The sequence below is a fragment of the Megalobrama amblycephala genome, linkage group LG17, assembly GCF_018812025.1.
Source record: "Megalobrama amblycephala isolate DHTTF-2021 linkage group LG17, ASM1881202v1, whole genome shotgun sequence".
Taxonomy (NCBI): domain Eukaryota; kingdom Metazoa; phylum Chordata; class Actinopteri; order Cypriniformes; family Xenocyprididae; genus Megalobrama; species Megalobrama amblycephala.
Window position 1 is genome coordinate 7151926 of NC_063060.1, and position 21971 is coordinate 7173896.

General features: G+C 35.4%; 1 protein-coding gene across 1 annotated transcript; it reads right to left on the minus strand.

Annotated features, from left to right (window-relative positions):
- Positions 1-1753: 1753 nt before the first annotated feature.
- On the minus strand, positions 1754-20506 carry exoc3 (exocyst complex component 3). Its single transcript, XM_048162286.1, has 13 exons — positions 20345-20506; positions 19320-19496; positions 19017-19236; positions 16995-17676; positions 11162-11279; positions 9202-9327; positions 9005-9105; positions 8786-8896; positions 6305-6446; positions 6089-6211; positions 4431-4592; positions 2860-2981; positions 1754-2407 (listed from the first exon to the last, which is right to left on the minus strand). Exons 2-13 carry the CDS (start codon positions 19461-19463, stop codon positions 2212-2214), a joined length of 2247 nt encoding a protein of 748 aa, XP_048018243.1. The 5' UTR covers positions 19464-19496; positions 20345-20506; the 3' UTR covers positions 1754-2211.
- Between the last annotated feature and the right edge of the window lie 1465 nt (positions 20507-21971).

Here is a 21971-nt window from a genome sequence, read left to right on the forward strand (position 1 = left end):
ACTAACTCAACTGACTGGCTTCTCTTCAGATCTTACTGTACATGAATTATGAACTTCTACAACTTTTGACCTCCTAACTGAACTCCTCTCCACAAACTGATCACAGAAATAAAAACAGTATAAATAAAAATGGTAACACTTTACAATAAGGTCTCATTTATTAACATTAATGTATTAACCGACATCAACTAACAACGAGCAATATATTTGCTACAGTATTTATTAATCTTTGTTTGTTAGTTGATAAAAATAGTCATTCATTGTTAGTTCGTGATAGTTCACAGTGCATTAACTAATGTTAACAAATGAAACCTTATTGTTTGTACTAGTAAATAATAAGAAGAGAAAACTGTTATTCATTTTTATGGTAACACTTTACAATAAGTGCAACCATAATCGCACTCTCTCAATATTCAAAGATCAAATAAGACCAAATTTTTCTTTGATACAGAGCTAGGAGATGGTTACAACTACACTGCCCAGCCTAAAATAGGTTTCATATTGAGAGATATTTGCATTCATCAGGGAGCCGCTTTCAAATGCGGGGTATTGAAATCACGTTTGAATGCGCGCGCGCGTTTACTTTCACTTTCAACGGTCGCGCGTACTCTGTAAATATGGAGCGGCGGCGACCGTTATCCAACTGAATTAAATGTTTTTTTTTTTATTTAAATACAAAGCAAAACGACAGTGGAGGCATAATGTAAACGTAGCGGTGGCATATTCTTTCCTAATCATCCTAACACTCTGTCATGGCAACATCACGAGACTACTTTTCGCCTCGACGAGAAATCTCGTCACAGTTTAGTCTCGCGAGATCTCGTGCCACGAGATCTCGTCACACCCCTAGCAGGTGGTGAATAAAATTGCTTCAAATGTCTGTTTTGTTGGCAGTAGGTGCCTAAGTGTATATAATGTAAACAACACAAACGTAGTGAATTCATAAATTCATTATTCATCATTCACTATACACTATCATTATAATATATTTCTGGAAACAACAACAACCGTGACTATGAAAATTTTTACTGACAAACATTTTTTAAACAAAACAGGGCAACACTTTACAGTATTTGTTAATGTTAGTTCATGCTAAGTAATGTAGTTAACAATGAACAGTACATGTATAGCATTTATTAATCTTGATTAATATTAATCTTATCATTTACTAATAGCCTACATTAAGAACAAAAGATGTATCTGTTAGTCAAGGTACCGTGAACTACCATGAACATTTCTATTAGCTAATATTAAAAAAGGTTAATAAATGCTATAAAAAAAAATTGTTCATTCATTGTTTACAACTAATGTTTACAAATGAAAAAATAAATAATTTAACCGGGCACCACTGCCTGAATTAAGCATACTTGACAGCAAAGTGGCTGTTTGAACTGTTTATTGCATACTGCATAATGTGACAAATTCATTCTTAATGTAAAACAGGAAGCAGTATGCTACGCACTGTGTAATCAAAATTGTATTAATTATGAAGATTTCAATAATTTGTCATCCTGCACGTCTTTCTTCACTCACCCATTAGGAACCCTCAGAGCTCCTCCCCCATCCTATACATGCATGAGCCGAGCCAAGCCAATGAGAAGGGAGGGATGATTAAAAATATGAATAGTCATGCAAGCTGCCTGCACTCAGCACCAGCACCTCATAAACTGGCATATCCAGGTTGTGTGTGTGTGTGTATAAACAGATGACCTGTAGTTTAATCCAACATCATACATCATTCTGTGTGGATCACTTAGGATTAATCGAGATTTTATTGAAATGAAAACTGAAGTGATGAATTCAGTGGTTTGTTACAGTTCATGATAACAGGCTTATAAAGTGTTGCACTCTAGTGAAAAAAAAATTAAACGCGACATTATCCATGAGAATGAATGAATGAGCTGAATGCATATGACACCTCTTGATTTGTTAGAACTTATTTTTTGGGTGATCTATTCCTTTAATTCCTCGTTTAACCATTTACAAAGGGCAGTCTCAAAAAAAAAAATCCTGGAAATGTTTCTGTACATCAAGTCATCATAAATCATCAAAGCCGTCTGCAGAAACGCCAACCTCCTCTTGAGCTGCTGCCATTCAAACACACAACATCATCCACTGTATTTCATCCAATGTATTTCCAAAGTGCATTAGTGGAGTCTCTTAGTCATTCTTTGGCCAGTTTGTGGCTTAGTAAAGGCTCCAGGGGTCAGATTATTTCAGCAGTTTAGGTACAGTCATAGAGGTCATGGCGGTCATGGTCATGGATGGCACAGTGATTTCTTTGAAGACCGGCTGATACGCAGGGGAAGAGGATGGTTTGTTCTGGTTCAGAGTCTCTATGATCATCTGTCTCATTTCTCGACTCGCATCACCACGGACAGCTAACAGGGCCACAATGTGGTCCTCTCTAATGAAAGAGGAAGAGAGAGTCAAAGACCTTGTTTAAATGTAATACTCCATTCAAATCACTGGTAATGATAGATAGAGTTACATAAAGAGAAATTGAGCTCTTCACATATTTTGACAGGTGAACTTGAAGACATTTCACCACAAAATCATAAGAAATGAGAAACTATATTTTGCTGAAAGATAATGGGCATTACATTTTTTTTTTTTTTACACTGAAATTTTCATGACAATTTAAGTTAATATAAATGGTAATTTAGATAATTGGTAATGATTGATAAATTGTCACAGAAACATCATCCCAATGCTAAAAATCTTGGCTAACATAATTTAAATTAAATAAAATACCAAAAAAATACTATATAATTTCATTTTTTTCCCCTAGTAATTTTAGGGTGAAATATGATTTTGTTTTTTTGCAATGTTTTAATGTGAAGAAGTCTGAAGTCTGACCTGATGTCAGGATATTTGGACACCAGGGTGGACACCTCCAGGTAGAGCAGCGCAGGATCGGTCAGTTTGAAGACCTCAGCGATCGCACTGATGGAATCACACAGCCGGTCTGAGTCCTCTCCCTGAGCACACACAAATATGCTTTAAAACAAGCACTTTAAAAAGTTGCTGAGATCATTAGCTGTTCTGGCTTATTTGGTGCCCTAGGTGAAATCAGACATGTCGCCCCGCAAAAATATATGTAACAACATTTATCATGTTGATATACTTTAGAACTATACAAAAGTATTTAATAAATAGGCAACCTATTTACAATAAGTATTTAACTGAAATAACTATTAAATAATAAAATAAACTAGATAAAGTTTGTCAAGATGAAATTTGATGTTGGCTTGAGAAAGTCTGAAAAAGTTTTAAAAGTATATAGGTTTTAAGTTTAAAGTAGTTTTAAAGTTTGAAGGTTTTGAAGGCAATACAGTCTATCAGAAACAGATAGATAGATGATAGATGTTTTAACACATTGCTAACATGATTTAACATGTTACTAGCATGTTTTAGCACATTGTTAACATGTTTTAGCAGGTTTTTTTTACATGAATTAGCACATTGCTAACATGTTTTAGCACATTACTAGCATTAATTAACATGTTTTTAACCTGAATTAGCACATTGCTGGCATGTTTTAACATGGCAGTTAAATAGAGTTACTGTATAAAAGTTGAGCCCCTGAATGAAAGCAAAGACTATAGATTTAGAAAGACAGTTCACTCCTATTAGTTATGAATCGGAGAAACTGCAATGCACAATATGGCGGAATAGTCCCGCCTTCTAACTAAAAGAGCCAATCGCTGTTTGATAAAGTCATTGCATCACTGCAGCTGCCGTTAGAGGCATGACAAAGCATACTAAAAATGAGCCATTCTGTGTGAACCGGCCTTTAGAGTTAAAAAATTTTAGTCTAGAAGATGAAGAATATTAAGTTTAAATAGCATTTCAGTATGTTGGCTTTCTCAAGCAACATAATAATGAGAATTGGCTGACTAAAAGCTTGAAAATGATACTGAAATTTGTAGGCTACATGGAATTATCTGACATTCAAAGATGGATCCTTAATTTCTTTACAATTTAAAGGCTAGCCTATTTAACTGTCAACCGTGGAAGTCTATTCTGATAACTTCTGGCAACATTATCCAGGAGAGAATAGAATTCTAGAGAAAGAGCACACACCCAAAAAATGTATGAGGGAGAGCAGAGACGATTCTTAAGAGAACATGGTGCGTGAGAGCACGAGTCATTATTTGAGTGAGAGTCAATTTGAAGCAAATCTACCTGCGTGCTGAGAAATCTGCGCATTATTAACTATAAAGAAGAGAAGAGAGATTGTGTTTGAAAGCCACATGCACGGACAATGCTCTGTGCCACCCTAGGTGGCTGCCTATATTGCCTGGAACTGACTTTGATGTAAAAAACAAAACAAAAAAAAACAACAACTTTGTAATACATTACAACACTGATTCACTTCTTGGATTATAGTAGAATGTCTAGAGCGTCTTTGTTGTAGTGAGACTCACAGCAGAAAGTTTCCTGAAGAGGAATTTGAACTGATCCGCTTCTTTCATCATCCGGTCTGCTCCCTCCTTCCTCTCGTCAGCATTCTTAAACGAGATGCGCTTCTGCATGATGGCTTTCAGATACTCCACCACCACCCGCCGATGAGCCTTACTCGTCATTTCCTGTTTAACACACGCAGAAGTAAATCACAACAGTAAAATCACATTAAAGGATTAGTTCACTTTTAAACAAAATTTTCATGATAATTTACTCACCCCCATGTCATCCAAGATGTCAATGTCCTTCTTTCTTCAGTCGAAAAGAAATTAAAGTTTTTGATGAAAACATTCCAGGATTTTTCTCCATATAGTGGACTTCAATGGGCACCAAATGGTTGAAGGTCAAAATTACAGTTTCATTGCAGATTCAAAGCGTTCTACACGATCCCAGATGAGAAATGAGGGTCTTATCTAGAGAAACCATCGCTTATTTTCTGAAAAAAATTTAAATTATATACGTTTTAACCATAAATGCTCATCTTGAACTAGCTTTCTTCTTCTTCTGTATTTGAATTCCAGAATTGTAGACAATGCTAAGTGTATTACTGCCCTCCACAGGTCAAAGTTTGAACTAATTGTTATATACTATTGAACTAGCATATTGTATATGACAATTTAGTTCAAACTTTGACCTGAGGAGGGCAGTAATACACTTAGCAGTGTCTACACTGCCGGAATTCTAACAGAGAAGAAGAAGAAGAGAGCTAGTTCAAGATGAGCATTTATGGTTGTATAAATGTATAAAAATTTTTTTTTTTTTTTTTAGAAAATGAGGGATTGTGTCTCTAGATAAGACCATTATTTCTCATCTGTAGAACAATTTGAAGCTGCAGTGAAACTCATTTTGACCTTCAACTGTTTGGTGCCCATTGAAGTCCACTATATGGAAAAAAATCCTGGAATGTTTTCATCAAAAACTTTAATTTCCTTTCGACTGAAGAAAGAGAGACATGGACATCTTGGATGACATGGGGGTGAGTAAATTATCAGGAATAGTTTATTTAAAAGTGAACTAATCCTTTAATACTACTATATATGGTGTGTACCGCTCAAAAGTTTAGGTTTAGTACGATTTTTTAAAACAAAATTAACACTTTTATTCAGCAAGGATACATTAAATTGATCAAAAGTGACAGTAAAGACATTTATAATGTTACAAAAGATTTCTATTTCAAATAAATTCTGTTCTTTTGAACTTTCTATTCATCAAAAAATCCTGAAAACAATTTACCATGGTTTCCACTAAAATGTTAAGCAGCACAACTCTTTTCAACATTGATAATAACAAGAAATCAGCATATTAGAATGATTTCTGAAGGATCATGATTCAGCTCTGCATCACAGGAATTACATTCTAAAATATATTCAAATAGAAAACAGTTATTTTAAATCCTAATAATATTTCACAATATAACTCTATTATTGATCAAATAAATGCAGCCTTGGTGAGCACAAGAGACTTCTTTCAAAAATATGAAAAATACTCCTCAAACTTTTGAACAGTAATGATACGTGATTGTACGGAACAGCTCTTTGATCTTATAAAAAACAATATTATAACAAATAAAACTCATCTACTATAAGAGGACACTTATTCTGATAAGTTTTAGTGTGCAAACCTTATTATACGGCTTTTTAATTTTGGCAAAGTCGTTAAAGTAGTCTTCCACAGTCACACAGATGGTGTCTACAGCATGAGAGCCCGTCAACCACTTCCGGGTCAGCAGCTCATTAAGATGATGCTGTCGAGAGACCAAGAAACAGTCAAAATTTAGCATGTTTATCCCAGTCACTAAACCTTAACAACTGACCGTACACGACATGAGCGCATTTACCTCCAAATCCAGGAAGACTTCATCTAGCAGGAACTGGCAGCCCTCTCCGGCCACATCATCCAGGAGCTTATCTATGGTGGCGTCGTTCTGAGTGGTTTCAGTTGACTGAGAGTACTTCCTTTTCAGGCTATTTATAGACTCCCTGACAACAAACATATTGACATTAATTAAAACATTAGTTTGGTTCATTAGCAGTTCATTACTGATGGTAAAAATATGTAAGGAATTGATGACAGGCTGTTGAATACTTGAATTATTAGAAAATAATAGACACCCAAGGTGGTAATGAGGCCACAACACCAAGTGAAGGGTGTGCATTATTTTCTGTCATCGATAGCAGACTAATGCCGTAATTAATGCAGTTATGAGATAGAGATATTAAGCGTGTGTGAATTACCCGAGTCTGAGTGTCTCTCAACAGTATTCAGCAGCGGAGTCTCTACTAATAGCAAAACTGTAAGTTTATCTGCTTCAAGAACAGTGCCGCTATTTCCTCGCTAGTGAGAAATGTCATGTCGTTTTTAAGTTGTTAAACTATTGTAATTATGGAATCGCCAGAGAGGTGCTGACAACATGTTTCTGATTATGTGTCCATCCATACTGTTTTGCTGTAGTATGCTGTAAGGACCTTTAAAATAACTGAAATTAAGACCTGCGTGGAACTACTTTAGCTGTGCGTTTCCCTGAAAATAACTTCAAACCTCAGAATGTTCGTCAACTAGGGCTGGGCGATATATCGCATGCGATTGTCATGTGCATTTCGTCAGTAAAGCCGGTTCCCTGATTACCGCTAAATCGCCATCACCTGCTTTCAGATCCTTTTGACGAAGCCGATTCATCTGCGATAATGAACGCGATATTGCGTAGCTTGTCAGTTATCTACGGCTCTGTCTATTAAATGCCGCTCCATTTGAAAGCAGGTGATGGCGATTTGGCGGTAATCAGGGAATCGGCTTTACTGACGAAATGCGCGTGACAATCTCATGCGATATATCGCCCAGCCCTATCGTCAACCAATCAGATTCAAGCATTCAACAGCCCTGTAGTATAAGCAAAAATAATGCATTATTTTCCAGAAAAAGTATATTGTAAAATAAATAGCAGGGTATCCGAAGATCTTAAAATCAAATTTAAAGGCGTTGTGAATTGAGAAATCAACTTTTCTTTGAATTTTTGATAAGAGGTCATCATACTATAAGAATATCCTGTAAGTTTCAGAACTGAAAACTTCCTTGTTAGTCCAATAAAAGCTTTTATTGACACCAGGCCCATTGAACAACTGATCCTGGAATGTGCCTATCATAGATAGGTGAAACCCCACCTCCGCAGAAGAAATCAACAACTACTTCATCATTGCAATGTTAGCCCCGCCCACTGGCGTGTTAGTGAGATGAGGAGAGAAGAGCTATACAACAGGATAAAAATAACATTACATTTAAAAAGATCATTATGCTAGGAATATGGTTTATTTTCAACAATGTGAATGTTTCAGTTGAGCTTTATTTATTTCTATTCGGTATTTCACTGTGGATTCTTTGGTAAATCAACCGCATTTTGATACGCATTACGATATGGACTCGACAGTAATGCAGCAACATTAACTGTGTTAATTCTAATGCCTGATCTGATATGTAATGATTCATGTACAGTCAGATGTTCTTTGTCTATGTGCCAGTAAATCAAACCCGTGACTAAATAGTCAACTTCACGTTGTTTCTCTTAGTAGGATGAAAATAATCTGTTATTTAAATGGTGATTTTATTATATAAAGAAAGCGATCAAAGAAAGCTCCCTTTCACTGCAGCCTTTCATGCCACAATCTAAATATAATGCCATAGATCTAAATGTAATGCAGCACTTTTCACAATAAGTTAACATTGAGAGCTGTTATAGTATTAAACGCGCTAAAAGAGAGAGTAATACTTCAAATGGAAAGACGTCCCCAAATTTAAGACATCTTAAAATGATAATTAAGATATACCATTTAAAACACCATATTAAAGACTTTTTGGACCTTAGAGGGACAGTTCACCCAAAAATGAAATTCTGCCAGAAGCTAGTTATTTTAGTTTTTAAAATTTTAAATATGGATATTTTTCTTACACAACACATCACTTCACTTCAGAAAGCATTTGTTAACCCCATGGAGCCGTGTTGATATCTTTATGATGGATGGATGCATTTTTTTGGGCTTCAAAATCTCATCCTCTATTTACTGCCATTATAAAGCATGGAAGAGCAAGGACATTATTTAATATAACTCTGATTGTATTCGCCTAAAAGAAGAAAGTCATATACACCTAGGATGGCTTGAGGGTGAGTACATCATGGGGTAATTGACATTTTTGGGTGAACTAACCCTTTAAATTTGAATTTAAAACTTCTTAAGGACTCGCTGTGTCTGAATTGGGAATTTGGGAGTATGGAATATGTAATGTTACTTAAAAAATAACATTCAATATTTGATTAAGAGACACTCACTTGAACGTCTGACAGTTGTTGATGATGGCAATCATGTATTGAACGTAGCACTGCGGAAGCTGACGATCTTTCATATGTTCCTCCTTATAGGCGATCGCCTCCTCTCTGTACCTGCATACACGTATGAAGGGTGAAAGTGTGCCTGTTACTGAGCTAACATCTTTAATAACTAATGGTGGGGAAAAACAAAAGGAAATGGGCAGTCTGAGATCACAATACCTTACTAGGAACGAGTTCATCTGCTTCAGACAGACTTTCAGCACCTGCTCTTTAAAGGTCACGTTGATCTGCGCAGCCACCTGGAGATTCTGCTCAAACATCTGAGGATGAAGAAGGACATTTGAATTAAAGAAAGATCTCATATCGATTAAGATAAAGCATGCATAAAGTACAAGGCCAGATTGAAGTTGTTGTACCTGGAAGACAATAGCAGGTAAGGTGGTCTGGTAGTATCCATCCTGATCGGCCTCAGGCTCCGTCTCCTTCTGCCAGTCTTTCTTATCTGTTTCCAGAGCTTTGCGCAGCCAGCCTGTGATGTTTGACTGGAGAGAATTGGAAAACAATAAAGACCTGCTGAACTGACAATGCTTGCGCACACACAATATTCAGTGCTGGGTAGATTACTTACAAATTGTAGTCTATTAATGAATCCAAGTAACGTAATTTATTACATTACACATTTTAGGTAATATAATCTGACTACTTTCTGATTACTTTTAGATGACATTTTAGCCTTAACTTGTTTATCACATACAGTGGTGGTCAGAATTATTGGCACCCTTGGTAAATATGATCAAAGATGACTGTAAAAATAAATCTGCATTGTTTATCCTTTTGATCTTTAATTCATAAAATTAGCAAAAATCTAACCTTTCATTGAAGAAAAAGAATTGAAAGTGGGGGAAAATCACATTATGAAATAAATGTTTTTCTCTAAAACACGTTGGCCACAATTATTGGTACCCTTTTATTCAAAACTTTTTGCAACCTCCTTTTGCCTAGATAACAGCTCTGAGTCTTCACCTATAATGCCTGATGAGTTTGGAGAACACCTGACAAGAGATCAGAGACCATTCCTTCATACAGAATCTCTCCAGATCCTTCAGATTCCAGCTCCATGATGGTGCTTCTTCTCTTCAGTTCACTCCACTCATTTTCTTTAGGGTTCAGGTCGGGGGACTGGGATGGCCATGGCAGAAGCTTCATTTTGTGCTCAGTGACACATTTTTGTGTTGATTTTTATGTCTGTTTTGGATTATTGTCCTGATGGAAGATCCAACCACAGCCCATTATAAGATTTCTAGCAGAAGCGGTTTTGATTTTTATCTGTTGGTTTTTCGTAGAATCCATGATCCATGTATCTGAACAAGATGTCCAGGATCTCCAGCAGAAAAATAGGCCCACAACATTAAAGATCCAGCAGTATATTTAACCGTGGGCATGGGGTACTTTTTATCCATGTGTGCACCAAACCCATCTGGTGGGTTTGCTGCCAGAAAGCTCTTTTTTTAGTTTCATCTGACCATAGAAGCCGGTCCCGTTTCTTGAAACCCTCCCGAACAACTTGTGGGGATGTAGGTGCCGTTTGGTAATTTTTTTTTAGGCTTTCTGAGACTCAAGACTCAACTAATTTCTGCAATTCTCCAGCTGTGATCCTTGGAGAGTCTTTGTCCACTCCAACTTTCCTCCTCACTTCACATTAGGGCGATTTAGACACTCGTCCTCTTCCAGGCAGATTTGTAACATCTTTAGTTAATTGGAACTTCTTAATTATTGCCCTGATAGTGGAAATGGGGATTTTCAATGCTTTAGCTATTTTCTATTGTGAAGCTCAACAATCTTTTGCTGCACATCAGAACTATATTCTTTGGTTTTTCTCATTGTGATGAATGTTTAAGGGAATTTGGCATTTTTGTTTCCTCATGTTTGTACTCCTGTGGAACAGGAAGTCATGGCTCGATAATTTCATGTTCATGATCATCCTGGTGTGCTAAAAAATGTAAATATGAATGGGAATATACTTCAGAGATATTCTACTCATAAAAAATTCTAGGGGTGCCAATAATTGTGGCCAACGTGTTTTAAAGAAAAACATTTATTTCATAATATGATTTTCCCCTCACTTTCAATTCTTTTCCTTCAATGAAAGGTTACATTTTTGCTAAGGGTGCCAATAATTCTGACCACCACTGTAGATTTGAATAGGATAATCTTTTACAAGTACATCATTTTTGGAATCTGTTTACGTAATCCAGATTACATATAATCAATTACTATCCAGCACTGACAATATTTCAAAAGGAAACACTAAACACCTAAATTAAAGGCTGATATATTTTTATTTTTAAGCCAGTGCTGCAGACTTGAGGGACTCACAGTGAAAGTCTTGAGGTATTTGCCCAGCAAATCATCCACCACATTTTCGGGCAACAGCGGCTCCAACTGCTTGACGTCACACTCGGGCTGCAGATCAGGATGACCCATCATATCCACACTGCCAGAGACAGAATCAGACATCACACTCACACGAATACACAAGAATTACACCCGTTTCTGCTCTTTGTCAATGTAAGAAAAATGTCTTTACTTCATTTCGGTGTTCGTGCGCTATCTGAAATGTGCCTCTCTGTGTGTGGTGTGCAGTTTGAGTGTGTGCGGTTCTGCACACAGATAACAGCGTGCGGATACCGAATTGAGTTCTCTTTCGCCTTTTCTTGCGCTGAAATAGTTTGAAATTGCCTGAATGTGTAAATTGCCAAAGACAAAACACGTGCAAATGATAAACTTTGCAATTAATTTGCGAATCACATGCAACCTGGTCCGTACGTATCACAGATCAATTGTGATCCGTTTCACCCCTACTGCAAAGAACTGTTGATTTTGGAATTAAAGTTAGGTGAGAATGTGCAGGGAAAATGTACTTCCAGTAATTGTCATGAAAATAATGTCACAATGCCCAACATTTTTAGCACTAAAATAAGCTTCATTTAAATATAGTTTCTTATTTCTTCCTTTTTTGGCATGAAATATGATGAGGATAAGATCTTTATAGCATAAAATCACAATTATTCCTATGGACAGACATTCTGTTACTGCTAACTATTACTATTAAAAATCGTTAAAGCTGAAAAATAAATTATAAATGACATGAAAAATAAACTAATTATTTAAAAAAACTAAAATAATGTGGGTTGAAATACTAAAATGACTAAACTGAAATAAAAATATTTAAAAGCTAAATAGAAATATACAAAAAAGTTATAGGAATAACAAAATCCCATAACATAATTACTAAAACTTAACTAACTCAACTAAAATTACAATGAAAACTGAAAATATAAAAATAAAGCTAATTCAAAATAATAGTAAATACTATATAGTATATAAATATAAAATAAAACGTATGGATTCAAACAAATAAAAAATAAAAAAAATGCAATGCCTAGTCCATAATGCATCCCAACATGTCCTACTACCTTACTTTAGCATGTAAAACAGCATTAAAGGCAGAACTGCCTGTCTGTCGCTCTCCTGCACATCAGTGCATTAATCTTCCTGACTCCAATCCTGTGAGCGCACGCAATGTGATGGTCTGTTTTGAGTCCATCAGTCAGATTAAGCACCCAAAGCTGTGCTGCTGCTCTGCTTTGCTTTAAACATTGAGCTAATTGCTCACTGCTGCGTTTTGACAGACTGATCTGCCACTGAAGAATGCAATGTTGAGTTAGGACAGTAACTACTGCAACATCATGAAGGGTAGTTTTCCATCAAACAAATATTTTCTTTACAAGGACAATCTACTAGGTTTATTATTTGCAGTAACAGCTGGAAATAATACATTTATAAACATATAAACATTGCTGGAAAATGATGGCATATAATGCAATTATCAAAGTCTTTCTTGCTATTACTGGTGACATTTAAATCAGCTTAATTTGCAACAACAATATTATATTAATATATAACATAATCAGTATCAACAGAATAAAACACGCTATCTTAGAAACATAATAATAATAGTAATAACATATTTATAATTATATTAATAATAGTTATTATTTGTAGTATTTTTATTATTATGTAAATAAAAATTGTTAAATTACAAAAAAATATTGTTTGGGAAAATAACCGGTGAATATGCAACAGATCTCATTTTTAATCACATATCTCTGCCAAATGACAGACTGATTGGTAAAACTCAATTAAGTTATCATTTTGATCCTGTAAATTAATTGTGCAACTATGAGTTAACTTCACCCCATGAAGCAAAGCCTCAATTTGCAACAATGATATTCAAAGTATAACAAAAAAACATATTTAATTTGTGTAATCTAGCAGCCACTTCACCCTGTAGCCCAAGACTGGTCGTCCACTGAAGCTAAGCAGGGTTAAGGCTGGTTAGTACCTGGATGGGAGACCTCCTGGGAAACTAGGTTGCTGCTGGAAGAGGTGTTAGTGAGGCCAGCAGGGGGTGCTCACCCTGTGGTCTGTGTGGGTCCTAACCAGTGTTGGGCACGTTACTTTAAAAAAGTAATTAGTTATAGTTACTAGTTACTTCTCACAAATAGTAACTGAGTTACATCATTATAAAAGTAACTAATTACCAGGGAAAGTAACTATTGCGTTACTTCAAAAAAAAAAAATAATTAACAATGTCAAATAACTTGAATGCACCCAATATTAAATATAAGTCTAAGAATAAATAATTATTGATCCAACTCGTGACTCATAATCCTCTTGCTTATGAAATTTCTCTGTACTGTCATTAAAGAAAATGTTGTTTTGTGTGAATGAAATTTTGTGAAAATGTTGAAAATGTAGTTTCATATATATATATATATATATATATATATATATATATATATATATATATATATATTAGGGGTGTGACGAGACCGGTATCTCACGAGACGAGACGAGACTCGAGATTGAGCTCACGAGACGAGACAAGATGGCGAAATACATGACTAGAAAAAATATTCTGCAGGTGTATTTTAAATGTTTTAACTAATCATCTTGTAATGAATGTCATTTCAGTTCTACTTTCTGAGACTGAATTATCATCTGCAGTAAAAGACAACAATACTCAAGCACTGTAAAAGGTTTTGCTACTAACTCAACTGACTGACTTCTCTTCTGTATGATTTCAGTCTCTTCAGACCTTACTGTACATGATTTGTACTGTATTCATCGGGGAGCCGCTGTCAAATGCGGGGAATTGAAATCACGTTTGAATGCGCGCTCGCGTTTACTTTCACTTTCAACGGTTTTCAACGCTTACTCTGTAAATATGGAGCGGCGGCGACCGTTATCCGACTGAATTAAATGTTTTTTTTTTATTATTTAAATACAAAGCAAAACGACAGTGGAGGCGTAATGTAAACGTAGCGGTGGCATATTCTTTCCTAATCATCCTAACACTCTGTCAACATCACGAGACTACTTTTCGCCTCGACGAGAAATCTCGTCACAGTTTAGTCTCGCGAGATCTCGTGCCACGAGATCTCGTCACACCCCTATATATATATATATATATATATATATATATATATATATATATATTTAAATAGTCCTATGTTGTGTTTTAAATTCATTTACTTGATTATGAAAAGTGAACAGCATGAGTAAGATGCATCATAAGATGCGCAATATATCGGGAGTCATGGAGTGGGTCAGAGATGATTTTGACCACTTCATTAAGTTTTGTTTTATAGAAAGCCTCTCTTTAAAGTGAATTTCATTTTGTAAAAATTGTATCTTAATTTTAATCAATGTTTCATCAACCAATTGCCTGGATTTAATAAATAAGAAGCAAATATAGCAGGCAATATAATCATGGATGCGCGGGCGCGATCACTGGCGCGTGAACTGGAGTGCGACTTATAGGCTAAATGAACCGAAAATCAGCGTATACTCTGCTTGCCTCGCAGACATGAGAAATATATCTATAGAAAGCTTGAAATATCTACTTTAAAATGAAATAATTAAAAACTAAAAGAGTCTACTCTGATTATGTAATCCGAATGAAATGTGCATTTTCTCTCTAGGTGCGTCCAGTATATGCGGAGATGATGAGAGTCAGTAATGTCAACTTCATCTTTGCAGCCAACACTGATTCAGAAAACATTACTTTATTAATAAACAATTAAAATGTCTCCTTGCTGTTTTTTGTCATATTCATAATCATTACTTTTGCCGGTTCTTTATGGCAAGCGTTATGCGTGCGCTTGAGTGCATAGCCTACTGTATATTGCATAAACGCTCATTATTAGTTTATTCTCTCCAGTATTTAAGAAATTAAATTGATATAAATGTGATTAGTCAACTAATGGCTTAAATGAACAACTACTACAAACTTATTTCACATATTTTCGATCCAGCATGTCACGTTTATCGCAGTAGATAGGACCTTCGAACCAGAAAGACACAGCTTACATTTGACTAAAAGGTTTTTGTCTTTATGCTCAACTAAAGTGAAATAATGAGCATATTTCTACTTTGAGAAACTCTTGCTCTCGCCTTGACTCGCCATGACTGCCGCACATACTTGAATAAACGGAAACACGCCCACAGTGCGTCTTCATGTTTACAGTGGTTGGCATCCACCAATCCTACAATGCGTCGCTGCTGTAAACAGGTTAGGCTGTAGGCTACACTTCAGCCAAAATTAATTAATTTAAAAAAGTAACGTACAACGCACCATATGGTAACGGTAACAGAGTTAATTTATTTAAAAAGTAATGCGTTACAGTATTAGTTACTGTCAAAAGTAACTGCGTTACAGTAATGCGTTACTGCCCAACACTGGTCCTAACACCCCAGTATAGTGATGGGGATACTATACTGTCAAAAAGCACCGTCCTTCGGATGAGACGTTAAACCGAGGTCCTGACTCTCTGTGGTCGTTAAAAACCCCAGGATGTCCTTCGAAAAGAGTAGGGGTGTAACTGGCCAAATTTGCCCACTGGCCTCTGTCCATCATGGCCTCCTAATCATCCCCATACACTGATTGGCTACATCACTTTGTCTCCACCAATAAGCTGGTGTGTGGTGGGCGTTCTGGCGCAATATGGCTGCCGTTGCATCATCCAGGTGGATGCTGCACATTGGTGGTGGTTGAGGAGATTGCCCCTTCCGTATGTAAAGCGCTTTGAGTACCCAGAAAAGCGCTATATAAATGTAAGGAATTATTATTATTATGATCTGTCACTGCCATAATACAATGTCCTTATACAGTTATAGTCTCAACTTTAAAGGGGTACTTCACTGCTGGCAAAATGGGCTTTCATTAAAACTTGGCTGCCGATACAGCAGAAAGCAAAGAATTTTGTTGAAATCGGTGCTACCTGACTAGAGAAAACACATAAAAAAGGCTTTTGTGTTCCTTTTTGCTAAATAGGTAGGAAAACTTCAACACCCATAATGCACTGGGCATGATGCGGTCCAAGGCCACTCCCACCAGTCTGCTATGGATACGCTTGACTAGAGTCAAATACTGCCTTGCTTTAGTAGGAAATACTTCTTAGCAAACTTTTAGTCATAATGGTGTCGAGTTGTATTGTTCCCGGATACAAGAATTCAAAGAGTTTAGCTCGGGAGTGAGTTAATTTCAGTTTCCAGTGACTGATCTAGCACATTGTAGGCAGCTGCAGAAAATGTAGCGATGGAAATCTGGAAAAACCTCCATATTTGTAGTCAACATTTCAAACTGGATGACCATGAACACAGTGTTTTAGGCCATCAGTTCTGCCTGAAGCAAAACGCTGTTGCATTCAGGTAATACAGCTGTTGCCATAGTGTTCCATTTTTTACTATAACACTGTTTAAAGAGCAGAAATAGTATGATACAATTCTCAGTGATAAACCTACTCTTACAATGATTGTTCTGTTAATAACCCTCTGTCAATCCGACTGTCCGTGGGCGGGGATACAAAAATGCGGAAGTACAATCTGTAGTTTTCATTAAGGCTCTGGAGTGTTTTGCGTCATCCGGCAGACTTTGGCTGACAAATAAATGGGAATTATCGGTCCAGGTAATACTGAGAAAGAGTAAACATTATTCATTTACAAAAACTACCAACATTGTAACAATACAAAGCGGGTTGAAAATCGGCAAGATATCACAGTCATAATTATTCATTTTCACAATGATTGCTGTCACTTCAGAGCACTCAAGTACTGTGATAAATGCAGTCCACTTGTATCTTACCTTTTATACGTGTTGAGGACCCATGTGAGAAGAGACACAATCTCATTGGCTTCTAGATCCTCTGCTGCAAGCTCCTGCACCCGCGCTGACACCGACTTATGATAGAGGTCGAAGAACACCTGGAAGGTGTTGTAGTGTGGAGGGAAGCACTGTACCATCATGTTCTTCACCACGATCAGGTCGTCCAGTACATACTTCCTAGTGATCTCCAGCAACCTCACCAACCACATTTTGTCAGACTCACGTGTTTCTGACTGCGTGCTCTCGATGCGACCGCTCACGGTGCCCTCTAGGACTTCATTCATGCGGGTTTTCCAGCATTTGGGCCTCCCGGGTGGGATGAACCCAGTCTGCTTCTTACGGTCCAGCATCTTGCGGTCAATCTTCTCTTCGCGCTCGATGATTCGAACCACAGACACCAGCATGGTGGGGTCGCGGCGGACGGTGACCATGGCGCGTTGGAGGACCATCCAGAGTTGTTTGGAGAGTTCCTCCGACAGGCCCTGCACCTGGCCGAAATAGCTACGAATGAGGTTCATGTCATGGACGTTCTTGCTGTCCATGCGGTACTGCTCATACATGAGGTCGTCGCGGGAGCACTCCAGGTCCATTAGCTTCCGGTGAGCTTGAAGCAGCTCACCCTGTTCGATCAGTTCGTGGGTCTCTCGTACAATCTCAGGTACTGTGAAGAGAGATTAAATGTGGGTGCAGTGTCAGTAAATGCAAATTATACCAATATAGCATCTAGCATCAATTCTAAAATAAAAATATATCAAAAAATAAAATCAAGTAAAGTAAAATAAAATATAAAATAAATAATTATTGGAGAAAGACATGTAAATGTGCAATCAACTGAAATCAGCTAATAAGTAAACAAATAAATATATATTCAAGTAGTAAAAATGACTAAAATATTTTTGAAAAACAACCTATAAATGTGCAATCACCTGAAAATGGCTAATAAATAGTTGTAATAATAATAATAATAATAATAATTAACTAACTAAAAATAAAAATGTTTATATTTTTAAATATGTTTATATGTTAATTATGTTAGTCATATTTTCAAAAAGTATGTTTAATATTTTTGGAAAAACAACATGTAAACATGTCAACTCAACTCAAAAATAAATGGCTAATAAATATATTTTTAAAATTATCTAGCTTAATAAATACAATAGTAAAACTGACTAAAACACTGTTGTTGAAAACAACCTGTAAATGTGCAATAACCTGATAAATAGCTAAGAACTTTTTATTTTATATATTAAATAAATAATTATTTTATTTTAGAAATAAAATTAAAATAAATACACAGTAATTATATATTAAAAATAGAAAAACAACATGTGAATGCACAATCAAACAAAACAGCTAACAAATATTAAAAATAAACTACAAATATTGTTGAAAGAAATTATCTTAAAGTGTTATCTACATACAAAAACAGACACAAGCTTAGAAAAATAATAAACAATATTACAATATTATTATTAAGTAAAAAAAAAATATGCTAAATGACTAAAAATTGTGGAAAACAAACTGTTAATTTGCAATTAACTGAAAAACAACCTGTAAATGTGCAATCACCTGATAAACAGCTAATACATTTAATTTTATATATTAAAATAAATAATTATTTTATTTTTTTAAATAAAAAAATAAATAAATACATATTAATTAATATATTAAAAACAGAAAAACACCATGTGAATGCAAAATAACACAAAAAACAACTAATAAATATTAAAAATAAATAAATACATACATACATAGTAGAAATAAATACAAATATTGTTGGAGAAAAATGAACAAAGACACCAAAAAAAATACCATTATTATTATTATTATTAGGTAAATAAATATGCTAAATTATTAAAAATTGGGAAAAACAAACTTGTTAATCTGAACTTAACTGAAAAACAGATCCTAGTTTTTTAATCTCTACTAAATGATCGACCAACTAGTGAAACCCAACTACTGATATTATTTTGATCCCATAAAGCAAGCATAAGGCCTCACCTGAGAAAATGTTTTTGAGGTTCTCCACGGCTGAAGCCAGCTGACTGTGCTGAACCACAGCGTCCTTCACGTCCTTCAGATTCTCGATGGTGTTGATGCTCTGCCTCCAGTCTTTACTGACGTCTGCCAGAGAGTTCTGGATGTCTTTCACATCACACAGAGCATTATGGAGCTGCGTGAGGCCTGTTCGTACCCCATCCAACTGAGACTGAATGGCAGCCTGATGAAGAGCATGGTTTGGTTTAATGAACTGATAAAAGCATTCCACAAGATCAGCAGAGGGTTAAATAGAAATAGCGTCACCTTTAATCTTGCTTCCACTGATGCTTTCTTCCGCGCCTCTCTCCGTCTGTACTGCTCCACTTTGTCCAGCTGGTCAGAGCGCTGCAGCATCCCAGCAACCCTCTGCACCGCCGTGGCAACGGCCTCTCTGTTTGTCTCCTCCATAGTAACCGATCCCAAATTACAGGGTTGAAGGTACTAAAATGACAAAACCAGCAAGGTTTAAGAGTGCGGATCAAAGGTACTGAATGACCTGACCCAAACAACAAAGGTTAATTGTACTCAAAGTGATTAAAATAGCAACTTAAATGACCCAGAAACAGCAAGTATAATAATATTTAATAACAATGCAGTGTTATTTTAGGATACTATTATAGCTTTTATTCAAATTTAAAATTAGTTTTTATTTTATTTTCCCTTTTATATATATTTTTCCGATATTTTCATTTCAATTTTATAGTTTTAATAATTTTTGTTCAGTGTTATTTTTTGTTATTTTAATACATCAAGTTAAACTGATTGACAACGGTAAAAAAAATAATATAAAAATCGAAATAAATAATAAGTTTAAGTTTTGTTATACTTTGTTATTTCAGTTAACTTTAATTTATTTCATTTTTTTTAATGATTTTATTTAACTATAATAACTCCGATGCACTGAAATTGTACTTGTTCTTTGTATACATGCTGTGTACGTATTTTAATATTTGGTGTGTTTTATTACTAATATTCATATATTTGTGCATTTGTATACCTGTGTTTGTATTTGTTTGCAGCTGGTTAAACATGCAGTAACCAGGCTGACACAAACAAATAAAGATAGTTACGTAACTTACACCTGCTCGAAATGGGTATGGTTTAGGGAAAAGATCAATAAAACTGTAATCTCTTTAATTTATTGTAATAATCGCATACATCGCGCTGATTTCTGTGCAGAAAAGCCAACAGTGACAGAAGCTACCTGGCTAACTACATTAGCATTCAGAGGTCTGCGCTTCTTCCACGTATATATCGTTAAATTCTCGAGGTCATGTAAATGTACTTACCCGGACGAAGTGTTCGTTTTACGAGCTGTGAGATGTTATAATCTGTTCATTGATATTTTATTTTTATATATGTTTATTTTGTTCATCTACTGTCATAACAGCTGCGTCTTCCTGGTGCCGCCCAACACAGTCAGATGACGGCCGCAGCTCACTGCGCCTGTGCCGAGAGCATCAACTGTGCGCAAGCTTTACGCAAATAACTTCACAGATCATGAGGGGCAACACGAGCAGATGTTGACAATTTAATTATTTTCCCATTGTGTATTGTGCCTTTTTCTGAAATATTCAATGGGTCCAATATATATTTGAAAGTTATGCATTTAACATTCATACATTTATTATGTTTAGATTAGGAGCTGTATAAAATCAAACTAAATTCTGAGAGAAAATTAGAGACAGAGGCATTTTTAAACACAAACATTGTTGCCCAATAGATAAATTGCTATTAAAAGATTAACAGAAGCTTTACATGAACAAATAAAGTGTTGAAACTGTGGAAGGAAATAATTTATTATAATATTAAGATAAATTATTTTAATAATACAATGCTTTGATCAACAATAGTTTTGCAGTCTGATAGCAGATAAAGTGAATTTGCTCTGGGATAGATAAAGCATGTTTATATCTATAAATCTATATACTTTGTATGGGTTAGTTTAGCATAAAATTGTGTAACAAATTTTTTAAACAAAGGTAAATTCAGTATGAGAATGTGACAACAGGCTGTACAAAACATAAAGCTCCTTCCATGTAGCATGAATACAAACATGTTTCCTTAGTAATGACTACTTACCACAAAAAGATAAATATGAATGAATAATTCCATGATACAAAAGAAAAAAAAAAACACATAAAAACAAAATCTAAAATGCAATATGATCTTTATTTGTCTGTACACACTTTTACCTCATGAATATGACATATATGCAAGTCCAAAATCTGTACCTAAAAGTGACAAAATACAAAACATCTTCTCAAAAACATATCTGAAGACAACCTGAGTATTGTATTTGATTAAACAGTCTGATTAAATGATCTTATATAACTTTTCTAACAACTTTTGTATGTCCTGAGGGAAATACCACTGCTTGCAAGGCAAAAAAATAATAGGTTTACAGTAGGTTCAGGATTTGGTATAAATTAAATGCTGCTATAAAGCTGCTTTGTTGTTGTCATGACACTTGTCTTGATTTCTGGTGAGAAATCACAATTCAGCATGTAAATATGACAATAGATTCCATTATTCGCATGAACTCTTTTATGCACAAGTAAAAAAAAACACCACAAGCGAGCGTAAAAACTTTTTTGAAAAAAAAAATTCTTCTCTAAATTTTGCGTTTCCATCACTCGTTTCTGATGCGATACTTCAAAATGCGCATAAAAACTGAGATGGAAACAACATCATCCATCTGGGTAGATTTTAAATGCAAAACTTTCTTTCATTGTAAGCCAATGGGAGATTTTCAAATTTTAATTTTAAAGGTGCCCTAGAACGCTTTTTCACAAGATGTAATATAAGTCTAAGGTGTCCCTTGAATGTGTCTGTGAAGTTTCAGCTCAAAATACCCCATAGATTTTTTTAAATTCATTTTTTAACTGCCTATTTTGGGGCATCAGTAAATATGCG